We start from the raw sequence: 13,308 nt of genomic DNA on the forward strand, positions 1-13,308 counted from the left end.
CTTTTTGTGCCATAACAAAGACAATAAAACTTTTGGGAAATTTCATGTCCTTGGCCATTGAGGCTTTCATGGGTGGAGTTGACTTCTCATTTAGCTAAATTCCGCTAAGTCCATCTCAATTTTCTCTCTATATATTTAAAGAAATATCTTCAATCCTCTCAAAATATGGTTATCTTAATAACTGATATGTATCTAAAATATCAAATATTTCAATTCGAAGTGATCTAAATTTATATCTCAATCTCAGTTTTCATTATTAAAAGAATTCACTATCTAACTCAGTCCAGACATAAATTATTTCCAGTCTTCTAGATTCGACTCAATTGTCTCCTTATAATACCTCAACACTACTTAAGACATTATTTTCTTTTTCTGGAATTCAGGTTCAATGTAAATTTCTTACTTAATAAATAATTCATTATTGTATATGAATAAATAATTATAAATAAAATATCTTTATCTTCTTGTACAATTCAAATGTATCTATATAAATAAGAATTGGGAAAATTAAATTATTCAAAAAAGGTGTCTATTTGTGTAATATGTAATACTTAATATGCAAAAAAAGTCATCCAAATATCTGGAATTTTGATGGTTTAATGTAATGCATTTTTTGCGCTACTTCGATTTATTACTTTTATCCATAAATAACGTTTTGCTGAATTCTCCAATTTTTTCAATTATTGTTTTCTGAATTGGTCTTATAGGATACAATAAGGTCAAGATAACGAAGAAATTAAAATACAAAAATTATCAAGGTATTTTATAGAGTGAGTTTTTTAATTTCTCTAAAGGTCTGAAGTGAGAGAGAGCTGTTTCTAACTCATTGCTAATCCAAATCGAGAAAAGATTGTGATGTTAGACAGTCATTCTGTTGGTTAAAGAAGTATCTCAGACTGACATTGAATTTCTTAGCCAAGATTAAATTTTAAAAGAAAATATAGAAAGTATATCAGGAAATAGATAATATAAAAATAGACAGAAGAGGGGATTTTGCAAAAGGGTGATTTAACTTCTAGACCAGTATATTCATGCCGATGTTTAATGGAATAGTAAACAATAATGGAAATTTAATTTCAGATATAATGTTTCTGATTTAATATTGACAGTATAATTAATTATTGGTTAACTAATGCACATATAATTTTATTTATGATAAACTAACCTCCATAAATACATGACACAACAGGGAAAAAGTATGTGAGATGGCATTTCATTGTTCACAAGTAAGAATTCTTACATATAAATTTGATGGCTGGACTAGTTATATGAAAAATCAAAAACTACATGATGTAAGTCTTGGTTCCAGCCAATTGATGGCCTAATAAATATTTTTCACATCAGAAATACAGTAAAAGTGAATCATAACTAGTCGAGCTAATTGATGGTCGAACACATTCCACTATGAAAACTGGAAGCCTAAATACATGACGATGAACTCACCTTGGGGGTAATGAAATTCATTTTTTATCGTCAATCAAATTGTTTCAAGGCTTGTACATGCCTGGCCTCTATATGTATTTACCCTGCCCATGACGCGCCATGTCTCCTTGCCCTTTATTCTATATCCTTGATAATTTTTACCGTGACTAGTCCCACCAGGAGAAGAGAGCATAAAAGTAGAGGAGAGAGCAAGTGGGGGAGTGGACCCAGGGATAAGATTTCATGAACGTCCTAGTACTTAATGTCATTTTATACTTTACACATTTTTACAGAACTCCAAAATCTCAATGACCTCATTCGACATCCTAGGAATTTTAGGTGAGTGACCTTGTAGGCACTCTTACCAATATAGCCGAAGACTTAATTACCTCTATAAGAAACTATTAAGCTGAAATAATTAGTTAGTTTGCAAATTTCCTGCATATATTAATTAATATTGGTTAAATTTAACCTAATTGATAGCTTGAGTCACCAAAAATTTAGGGGCCAAGATACTCCACATGTCCTTATAGGTCCTTAAATGTTACTATGTCCGAAATTCCCATTGGTATCACCTGATCAATACTCATTCGTTTGTTTTCATATTTAAGCATATGACTCGGGGTAAGGAGGAAAATACTAAAGGCAATCTAAGTGAGCATAATATGAAGTTTTTGATGCGTTTATATATAATTTTACTGCTAATTCTTTAAGGGTGAGACTAAATTTTGAGGAAATATTTTGAAGTTTTTTTACTGATTTCTCAAAAAAGTTTGAACATCATTTCGACTAGTTCGAGCTGTCGAGCAGTGGCATTGATTTAGTTTTATTTCCTTATTTTGTATATGCAGGACTGCCCCATTTCTTTTATATTTCTTTGAGGGCAGGGACCGCAAGTCTAGGTGTGAATCTAAGAATGGATTGAACAACTAGCCTCCCATAGACCAGGTTGACTAGTGTAATCTAGAAGTACCAAAATGTGCAAAAAATAAGATGAATCTGAATAAAGTTTCATTATCTCATTCGTGTCTCCTTGGACATCACTTCCGGTTCCGGAGTCGCTCTTGCTCCTCGCGCCTCGTGCATGTTCATAAACTCACACCTGGTCTGCCTTTGAGGTAAAACATTGTTACCTATTCTATGGCACAACCTATTTGTCTAATCTTCTACTCCCCCTCGTAAATGTGCACCTCTGCTAGTGCGTCGAAGGCCTCATTGCCCAGCTCCACTAGAGAGACCGTTAGTATTCTGGATTTTTTCTTCCTGGACAGAATGACTCATTTTGTGAATACCTAACCCCAGGTCACGAAGTAAGGAATTAGGAAGGAATGACTTTAGGTGTGACTTTATGAGCGGGAGAAAAAAGTTGATGAGAGTAACATAAAAGTGCTAAGTTTAGATCAGTGCAGAATCAATAGAATGATATATTAAATAAAAACATAATGAATAATAACATATGTTATTCAACCTTCTCTAGCAACCTGCCACTAGTCATCTATAACGCTTTGCTCGGGTAGTGTACAAGTGAGGTTTTACACCACTTTTTGTTGGAGATATAGAATGGGGTTCCTAGTGAAGTTCCTGTCAAAGGTTACAGAGGTTTTTAAATAATTAACATAAACCTTGAGATATTATGTCTTTGGATTTGACTTTCATGGGTTTCTTATCATTTCATCGTTGCTCATTCCAGTTAGGCTGAAGGCTTAGGTATGTAATACATGCGCTATGTTCACACTCACGCTTTGCTCCTGCCAGCATTCTACGTCCAAGATCAGAATGAGTTTTCCAGGAGATCAATGTCATCCCATTCTTGAGTGACCTGGAGCACAATCATTTGTTGTTCTAACAGCCAACTCCGGGATTTCATCATTAAGCCTTGATGTCTAGATTCCCTTGTAGATGGTACCTTTTCTCCCAGATCAATGAAGAAGATGGTGCTAATCAATGAAAAACTAGAAGCAAAGTGCTATACCACAGAGTTAGACTAGCTAGAAGCTATTGCTTTCGTTTGAAGCACAAAAAAGGATAATGTTCTCTACCACATAATTCGGTCGTCAGGGTCAACCCAATGGCTTGTCTGGGCAAAAAGACACAATGGAGTTTGCAGGGCTTGTTAAGGAATGCAACAACAAAGTTACTGAATCTTAATGTTATGAAGCAACATCAATCTTTTTATTAATTACAGAATCAAAGTGCTTATTCTACAATAATCCATTAAGCAGCCCCATAGATCTTCTCAGAACCAGTCGATTCTTGACATTCTCCAATCCAATTCTTGTTGGGCTGTGGGGATATTGTTTTGGTGCATGAAATGAATTTGAATGGAACGAACACTTAAGATTAATGAATACATAATCTCTAAAGAACATCACATATGATGTCGGACATCGTCGATGGCCTCGTCCTAGAGGTAATTCAGTAAGGTGAATGTAACTACGTGAGTGCAAATGGCCCAGGTGGAGTGTATGAGCAGGTCTGACTTGCAGAAATTCGCCGAGTTCTAAGCTTCGGGGCAGGCGACTGATGACGATGGTAGTGACCTTCTGACCCTCGTCGGAGTGACGACAACAACTACGATGCCGATCGAAATATTTCCGTAGGGCTTGCACGTAATAGACGGGCTCGACCTGTGCCTAAGAAAATTCTCAATTCATAGTTTCTTGGAGTTCACTCAAAAATATACTGTAATAAGTAATATAACAAACGAGCAAGGGGAACGGCGTACATCATCGGTATCGGTGTTCGTCGTCGGCGTCTTTGTCGGTGTAAGTAATTGTTTGGGCTGATGTAGTGAGAGATGTGCCGTGGAGGGGTACAGCTTGGCTCGACTGGCAGCAATGAAGCGGCGGCGCACGAGCGTGTTGTTGGAGATTAGAGGCAAGGAGGAGGGAGAGACATATGACATAGAGACAGCTCAAGCAGTCGGCCAAATCGGATGAGGCGGTCATGAGCAATGGCGAGTCGTCGAGCGAGGCGCACCTACCAAAGATAACACGAGCACGGAGCAAACAGCAATGCCGTAGAGGCGGTTCCAAGGCGGGACTAAGTAGCGTATCACCAAAGAGCATATAACCTGGCACAGTACGGTCAGAAAGACAAGGCTGCATGCTAGGTTGTATGGTCGATGAGGCAGAGCGACAGCCACCTATGTCGTCAACAGAACCCAGCAGCCTAACAACGATGTTCAGATTGCACTGACCAGTAGCGCATCACCAAGGTGCAGTCAACGCGCCCGACACGCGAACGGGTAAGATCGTGTATGAGCAATGCACTGTCGGTTGGAACCAAGTTACAAAAGATGCACCGACACGTGTTCAGAACCGTGGTTCCCAACCTCCATGGGTCAAAGGGGACTGATGTGGCACAAGAAGCGCAGTTCGGTCGCGGTGCGGTATCGTTATGGGCGCGACCAATCGTCCATGTCGACGACGGACCGAAGGGGCACCGAGTAACATAGGATGAGCAGGCGCGCGGTCAAAGCTGCGGTTTCCCACACACCCTGGGTCAAATGGGCCTGTCGCAGCACAAGGAGCGCCATTCGGTAGTGATGCGGTACCGTTACGGCCAAGATCAATCATCCACGTCGGCAATGGATCGAAGATGCACCGTGGCAGGGTTAATGTTGTTCGCTGACTGCTGCGTTATGTATTAAGCTGAACAACCATGAAAAAAATCCCCTTTCCTAATGGATAGAGAACAAACACACGCGCGGGGTGACAATCGTGATCTCATGGCGGTGCCAAGTGCACTCTCTTTGAAACGCGAGCAACGGATGCTCCCACCAAGAGTTGAATCGGGATCGACGGTGATGTACAAGGGTATTCATGCACTACGACGAGCACCAGGAGGGTGACATATATGGACGCCCCCTTAGATCGTTGTTTCCCCTCTCTTTTCTTTTCTCTACTATGTTCCTCTTCTTCCTCTTCCTTCTCCTTCCATTTCTTCTCTTTGGTAAGACCTGGAATGTGGAGTAACTGCCAACAAAATATTCCTGATCTGAGAAAGAACGTGGGGCTCATCATGGCCTTATATAGGGAGGCCGTCCACGTGAGCAACTCTGTCGTCCGTGCTTCTTGCCACCGCGCCTACCCTTGGCGCCTCCTGTGTCGAGCCGGAGTCCCTCCTGTCACCGACGGTGCAACAACATCGGTGCGCCTCGCCGACGCCCGCACCAGCCGCATCGCCATTCGTGCGGCACGCCGACGGGCCTCCCATCGCGCCGCATCTGGTCGTCGCTGACGCTACACCGTCGTGCACCCGCACGCAGCCCGCGCCGCGCTTGCACCCGCCACCGGCTGACGCCACCCCTTGCTCATACTCGTTGACCTTGCCGCAACGCGCTTGATGTGTATCATCTCGTAGATACACGTCACTAAGTTTCCTTATTTTCATTTGTTCTCCCCCTTCTGGTGTATGATCAAGAGTACGGGATATTTCCAAAATATCCATATTTGTCGTAGTCAGAATGTTTGTCAGATCTGAGGAATTTGTTTCCTAATTAACATCAAACATTGATTCTGTTAAAGGCAGAGTATCATTTTTCAGATTCCATATTGTGTTCTAACGATGATATGTTTTGTGTTCTGTCAATACTTGGAATGTTCGACATAGTGATTGAATCACTTCCAAGTATTCCAGAATCTTTATTTGCTAATGTAGTAGCACACGGAAATATGTTTTCATAAAAAAATAGCATGTCTAGAAATATAAATTTTACCTGATTTAAGTGACAAACACCTGTAGCTGAGATGTAAAGCATTGCATCCAAGTAAGACGCATTTTTCTGATCTGTCATCCAGCTTGTGGCTTGCATATGGTCTCAACTATGGAAAAATTTGACATCCAAAATTTTTAAAAACAAGTAGTCTGGTATCCGTTTAAACAATATTTCAAAAGGAGATTTATTATTCAAAACTGAAGTTGGTAGCCTGTTGATGAGATATGCAGTAGTAGCTGCAGCTTCATCCAAGAATTTATTTGGCATAAATGCATGATGAAGCATTGCTAGTGCTGTTTCTATAATATGTCTATGTTTTATTTCTGCTGTACCATTTTGTTCAGGGGTATGGGGGTAAGATACCCTATGAACAATACCTTGTGTTGTCAGATATGAGTTAAGAGATTGAAATTCTCCCCCCCATCTGACTGAAAACACTTAATTTTGTACAAAATTGATTTTTCACCCTTTTATGGAATTGAATATATTTTTCGAGTGCTTCATTTTTCCTTTTCAGGAGATATAACCAAGTATATTTATTATAATCTTCGATAAACACAACATAATATGAAAAACCAAGGTTTGAAGATATGGGAGCAGGACCCCACCAATCGGAATGAACAATTTCAAGTGGATGTTTAGAAGTATTATGTGATATATTGAATGGAAGTTTGTGAGATTTTAGAAACTCTACACAAATCACAAACAAACTGTTTTGAAATTTTTGCAAATGGAAGACCAAATTTTCAAATGACTGATTGTAAAACACTGAATTATGTATGTCCTAGTTAGAATGCCAGATATTTGAAGTTGCACTTTCTCCAGCCAGTGCTGCTGGTTGGTTTGTCTATGGCTTCAAACAGTACAGCCCATCTCTAATTGTTCCCTTGTGCAAGATGCGTCTGGTTTTCTCGTCCTTTACAAGACAATAAGAAGGATGAAATTGCACAAATACATCATTGTCTAAGGTTAGTTTATGACCAGATAAGTGAATTTTCTTAATTTCAGGAACGTGTAAAATATCTTTAAGATGAATATCTTTATCACAAGTTGAAATTCTAGAAGAGCCTATAGGCAGGATTTTCAAACCTGTACCATTGCCTATCTGTAGTTGCCCACTTCCTTGATAGTTGGTTGCAGCTGGAATTAGATTTTAATCTGCAGTCACATGATGCTTAGCCCCACTGTCTGGAAACCAAACGCTGTTTTCAGATGTGTTCACACTATATGCATGAGGTGTATTCTGATATTTTTGTCTTGACTGATCCAAGTTTTGAAGTCTTGCAAATTATTGGCAATCTCGAGTTCTATGACCAAATTGAGAACAAACTTGGCACCTTGGTTGAAATCGATTATTCCTGCCTCTTCCTCGTCCTCGGTTTTCTCGACTTTGACTGACTCATCTTGAATAGTAATTGTCCCTTCGAGAAACTTGATTTGCGGACGTTCCTTGTTGAATTTGCATTGTATTGGCCATGGGTGGAAAGGCATTTGATTTTGCCTTCTCTTGATATGCCAGATTAGTCACAATTTCTCTTCCATGTCTATTACATTTGCACTGATGCAGTATTTTAAGCATCGGTTACGAAAAGAAAGAAGAGCCCAGAGATTGGCATCCACGAGGTAGAAAGGTTGGAGAGGATGAAAGGACGGAGGGACAGAGGAAGGCGTTTACTGGGATACGATGGTTGACTCTACTGATGGGACAATTCTGATGGCGACAGGCAAGGCAACAGCCAGACTGTCTTTAACACAGACCATTACTACAAGCCAGCCGCATGTTACTCTCTAGAGTTGACAATGATGGGGGCTTGTGCTTGAGACCCGATGGACTTGTGTGAATAAGCCAATACAGTAGGTCTTGGGCGGATTTCACATCGCACAAATTTTTATAATGATTGCCTTTTGTGCGTTAAAAAAATATTTTATGTTAATAACTTATAAATGGAAAATTAATTCCACGACGCTGACGAACAGCATCACATCAGAGACGTTCCAGATTAAGACCAGTTTCCACATGGGCGAGCTCACCATCCTCGTCACCACCGACATCGTGGCCTACGACGTCAACATCCCCTACGAGCTGATCATCCACTACTTCCTGCGACCTGATCATCCAGTACGAGCTGTCCAATGACCCGGAGATGTTCGCCGCTCGGGGAGGGGAAGTAAAGGGAAGGAGGCAGCGATATCCTCATGTTCGCCGGCAGCCAGAACCATTCGCACCACAGAAGGCTCTGTGTGATGCGCGGTACACTTTACCTGAGAGATAATCGATCTGGTTAGAATTTCAGGCCAGTTCGCATTCTAGCCCTCACATTTTCGCATTAGTCGCACGAAAGGACCTGCGTTCCATGTGAATCTTTTTTCTGGACGTCATCCTATCCCTTACTTTCTTTTTCTTGTTCCTTTCTCGTTATCGCTTGATATTTTATTGTACGATTTCACTGCATACAAACTTTCGATGGTCTCTCTCTGATCTCCTCAGTATAACCTCTCCTATTCTCTTCTATTCACTTCGGATCTCTCTCTCTTCCTCTCTCTGATCTCCTCTTCTGTATAGCTCTCCTAGTCTCTTCTATTCACTTTGGATCTATCTCTCTTTTCTCTCTCTCTCTCTCTCTCCTCTCTCTCTTTCCCTCTCTTTCTCTGTCTCTCTCTCTCTATGGCGGGAAGATAATTTCGGAAGAAAAAAAAAAGTTTCAACCAGTTTGACCTGGGAGGCAGAGAGACCTTCAACTAGTTTGTCTTTTTTCCACCGAAGCTGAAGATTTCGTTCAAGGCAACAAGGGAACACCCACATTTTTTCATTATTTGCTTCATAAAAAGTACCATCTGGCCGAAGTTTACTGGCTAAATTTTGTTTATCAGCTTGTCGACGAGTGATTTACACGTCGTTTTGAAATCGTACATTCGTTTTCGCGTTGCTCATACTTTGATAGAGACGATTTTCTCGGATGAATAAGCCCCCCCGCATGATTCGTCCAAGTGGCCCGAAAGGATAACCACTTGTCACGAGGCTTACGTTTATTGGCCCTACAAAGTTGATAAGGATAACTCAGAAACTGAATAAAATATATATGAATTCTGCGTATCCTATCTCGATTCTTCGTAAACGTCTATGTTTAGTTTTTCTTTAAGTCATGACTTTTAGAATCATCAAATTCACCAGCAATGCTTCCTTAATATATAGAAACAAAAAAGACGACAAACAAGAAATTACATGTATTACCATCGCTAAGAATTTTAAATGCGCCAACACTATCTTTGAAATATTCTTAGTTATCTAAAATACTATGTGGTAAGGTTTGAAAGAAGATGTATTGATATGCGCTTCTAATACAACTAGACTTCCTATCAAATACCGAATGATCGCAGTGATCCATATAAGAGATGACCACGATTAGAGGTCTTCGAAGGAAATTCTAATTGTTCAACTAAAGTACATTTCTACTTAATTTGCTATTAATTTTCGTCAGAGTAGTTAATTTAGCATAGAAGATAAACAGGGTAGGGTTGATCTGCTTTGGTATTCCTTTAGATATTATCTTTAGCATATTGATCCATTTTTAACCATAAAACTCAAACATTCTGGAGACCGAGGTGGATGGATTCCTATCTCAACAAGAGAGAACAAGAAGAAGATTAGACCATGAGTTAATCCGCAACCCAAAAAGGGACATCCTAGGCCACGAAATGACCATTCAGTCTGGTTGGCAGTTGACTGATTTTATCATTTCTCTCGTGTTACTAGGAAAGTAAAAAATTTCTCTCAATGTTTATTAGAAGTTGTTTTCTAATGCAGATTTCAACTTTGCGACCAAAATCGTTTGAGTATCAGAATTGTGATCCATATTATATCTTTCAGTGCAATTATTTTGTGTTTTAGAAAATATCTACGGCTTGCCATACTCGAGTAGGAGTACCAAGTATCTGGACAGGTTTAGCCCTCCAAAGTCGTCAAGATTCTATAGTCCTAATTCGGTGAGAGTTTTAACGGGTGAAGTACCTTGTGTTGTGTCGATATGTGATATTATTTTTTGAATCTAAGAAAACGCCCAAAAGGAAGAAACCTATAGTTCGAATACCCTATTTTTATGTACACTGTGACATTATTGTCGACCAAAGTATTATTAGAACAAACAGCTGTATCAAATGCCACTAATTAAGATGATACTTCTGACATAGCGTGCCAAAGTATTATCCTGGACTGATACAGAAAGTGAGAGCACTGGCCACAAATAACCAATACGAAGTATTTCTATCTGAGACACTGTTTATCTTGTTCTTATCCTAAATCTCCTGGAATGTGAAGGGGGAGGGCTTGACTAGTCAAACCCCAATAAAGGAAGGGGGAGTTGAAAAGTTTTAACCCCCCTCCTCTTGTCTCTTTGTGGGAATATGAAGAGGCTTCTTTGGAAACTGTAATTGGCCCTCTATATATAGAGGGCAAATCTATTCTGAAAGAAAAGATGCATATGAGTTTTCTGTTCATTCTTCTCGTCTCTTCCTCTCTTCTCCTCTCTCTCTCTCTCCTTTGGTTTGTCTTCATCACTCCTTGGTGGCCGCTCCCTTGTCTTGGGAGTTTGAGGAGTTGCTCCGCAGCACCGTATGAGAAGTCGTTGCCCTGCACCAAGAGCCTTGCACGTTGACGTCACACCAGTGACGTAAAGAGGTTCTTGTTTCCTGTCTCTATACGCCGACACAATTATCACGTCCGAGTTGATTCCGCATTTCACCGTAGCGTCTTGGGTCGTTGTTTCTCTTCAACGAGTTACAACAGACTCAAATGGATAACAGGACATAATATTAGAATAATAATAGGGAGACGGCTATTTCGAGTGGTGAACACAAAAACAAAGATCGCAAACTAATCACATACTTTGTTTCAACAAAGGAACACTGCCGATTCGACGGCTAAATATTAGACACCACCTTGATCTATGTTTGAAAAATAACCATGCTGTATGATTATGTCCTCTGGCATCATGCGAAGATGAAGAGTAGAGATTGGGAGAAGAATAGAACGGGAAGAAAGAAATTATTGCATAAGTAACCTAATAGGTTTTATAACATCCTGTATTGCACGAAACTTCCTCCGTTAATCTGTACATAACCACCCTCAATGACTTTGAAATTTCCTTCCGACGAGGGGCCAGCCATACTGTTTCATTATTGGTTTCTTAAACACTACCAGCTGGTAAAAAATTAACAGGCTTTATTTTTCTGTCAACTTGCCAAAGAGTGGGTCCGTTCATTGATTTCTGCCACTATTTATACGTCTTCTATGAATTTTTTATTTATCTTTTCGCTGGCCTTATATTCGGAGATGGAGTTCCTTAATGAAACGCAGATGAGACAAAGTTTCTCAGTTGACTAAGCCCGCGGAATAATTCATCCTTAAGCGCCGAAAGAATAAATCCAATACTGTATTATTCTCTCAAACTTCAAGTACGAGTTTTCCTTTATGGAGGCATTTGGACAACGGTTACTCCGTGGAGTATCGGTTCTTGAATGCGTGGTCTTAGACATTTGGCAATAAAAACCATTTTTCGGGCATTATTTACACGTCTTCTGTGATATTTGTTAGAATACTCCCTCTGCTCCTACATTTGTAGGAGGCGTTCCTTTTATGAAAATTAAAATTCTATGTAGCATGCCGATAAAGAGAGTTCAGTAAGCTGAAGGCATGATTCATCCAAGTTTCCCCAGAAAATAAGTTTGATACTATATTGTTCTCACGCCTCCTGTGTAATTTTAATATAGGGATGTCCTACAATTGACAGCTCGGGCAACTATTAGGCGATAAAAAAGTTAGTTCTGCAGCACTAGACCAATGGTAATGGTTAAGCAATCGGAATCATCCCTGGGGACAGAGAACGACTCGTATTTTTTTTCTATCTGCAAGTCCATGCGACCTGGCGCCCTAAAGCATTGGGTCTCTTTACTGGTATAAAACATTCCCCTCCGGTACCCACAAAACCATCATAGAACCCCTCTCCCGTTGAATACAGCTATTGCGCACCCAAGATCTAGCATAATTTATAGAGGCAAGGCCAGAAAATGGCAGCTCATCGCCTCCCCCTTGCACTGGTCGCTTGTGTCCTTGCGTTTGCCGCTGCATGCTCGGTCCAAGCGCAAAACACCCCTCAGGACTTCTTGGCTGCTCACAACGCAGCCCGAGCCAGTGTAGGGGTGGGTCTGATGGTGTGGGACGCACAGGTCGCCGCATACGCCCAGAACTACGCTAACCAGAGACGTGCCGACTACAGCCTTATCCATTCCAGAGGCAACTATGGCGAGAACCTCTTCTGTGGTTCTTTGGGGGGAGAATGTACGGGCAGAGAGGCAGTACAAGCCTGGATGAACGAACGCAAGGACTACAATTACGCGACAAATACCTGCACTCCGGGAAGGGCCTGTGGTCACTACACTCAGGTGGTCTGGCGTAAGTCTGTGAGGCTCGGCTGTGCCCGCGTCAGGTGCAACAGCGGAGCTATATTTATCACCTGCAACTACAGCCCTCCCGGCAACTATATCGGCCAACGACCTTTCTAAGCGCCTATTTTGGGCTACTTATTTGTGTTGTTTGCGAAAATAACAACGGGAACATCCCCAGCTTTCATGGGTTTAAGAAAAACGATGGGGCTTGAATTTCAGAATAAACTTCACGTCATGGGTTCAGAATTTTAAAATGTTCAAACCATAATCAAACAGCAAATCTCTACGAACAACCCAATGCCTGACTTTGTTGTTTCTATCGGAATTTATCGCGACTAGGACTTCATGGTAAATCTTTCCTGGCTTCGTACACTAATAAAGAGTCAGCAACTTGGGCACCTAGTAAACAGTCAGCGACTGATCCGACCGATAGGATTTAACCTAAGAGTATACTAGTAATAAATGAACACATACCCCTATACTCGTTATGAGATTTAGTTGATAGGATTTAATTCAGGGACTAATCTATGCCATGAGATTAAACATAGATAGGATTAAGATCTAAAACATAAATGGTAACGTGATGGACGATCAGGATTGAACATAAATGGTTAGTTATAACGGTCATGATTAAGATTGTAAAAAGTTTCCTTTACATATTTATTATAAATACCAACCAGTTGTAACTTTTTGATTTGGCAAATTTTAATAAACATAACCACCTT

At 40.4% G+C, this 13,308-nt stretch overlaps 1 protein-coding gene across 1 annotated transcript; it reads left to right on the forward strand.

Moving 5' to 3' along the window:
* The first annotated feature begins 10,610 nt into the window (after nucleotides 1–10,610).
* On the forward strand, nucleotides 10,611–12,782 carry LOC144706519 (pathogenesis-related leaf protein 4-like). The gene is made up of 2 exons (XM_078579520.1): nucleotides 10,611–10,817; nucleotides 11,909–12,782. Exon 2 carries the CDS (start codon nucleotides 12,206–12,208, stop codon nucleotides 12,698–12,700), a length of 495 nt encoding a protein of 164 aa, XP_078435646.1. The 5' UTR covers nucleotides 10,611–10,817; nucleotides 11,909–12,205; the 3' UTR covers nucleotides 12,701–12,782.
* The last annotated feature ends 526 nt before the right edge of the window (nucleotides 12,783–13,308 follow it).

Source organism: Wolffia australiana, chromosome 1 (assembly GCF_029677425.1).
Source record: "Wolffia australiana isolate 7733 chromosome 1, ASM2967742v1".
In the NCBI taxonomy this organism is placed as follows: Eukaryota; Viridiplantae; Streptophyta; class Magnoliopsida; order Alismatales; family Araceae; genus Wolffia; species Wolffia australiana.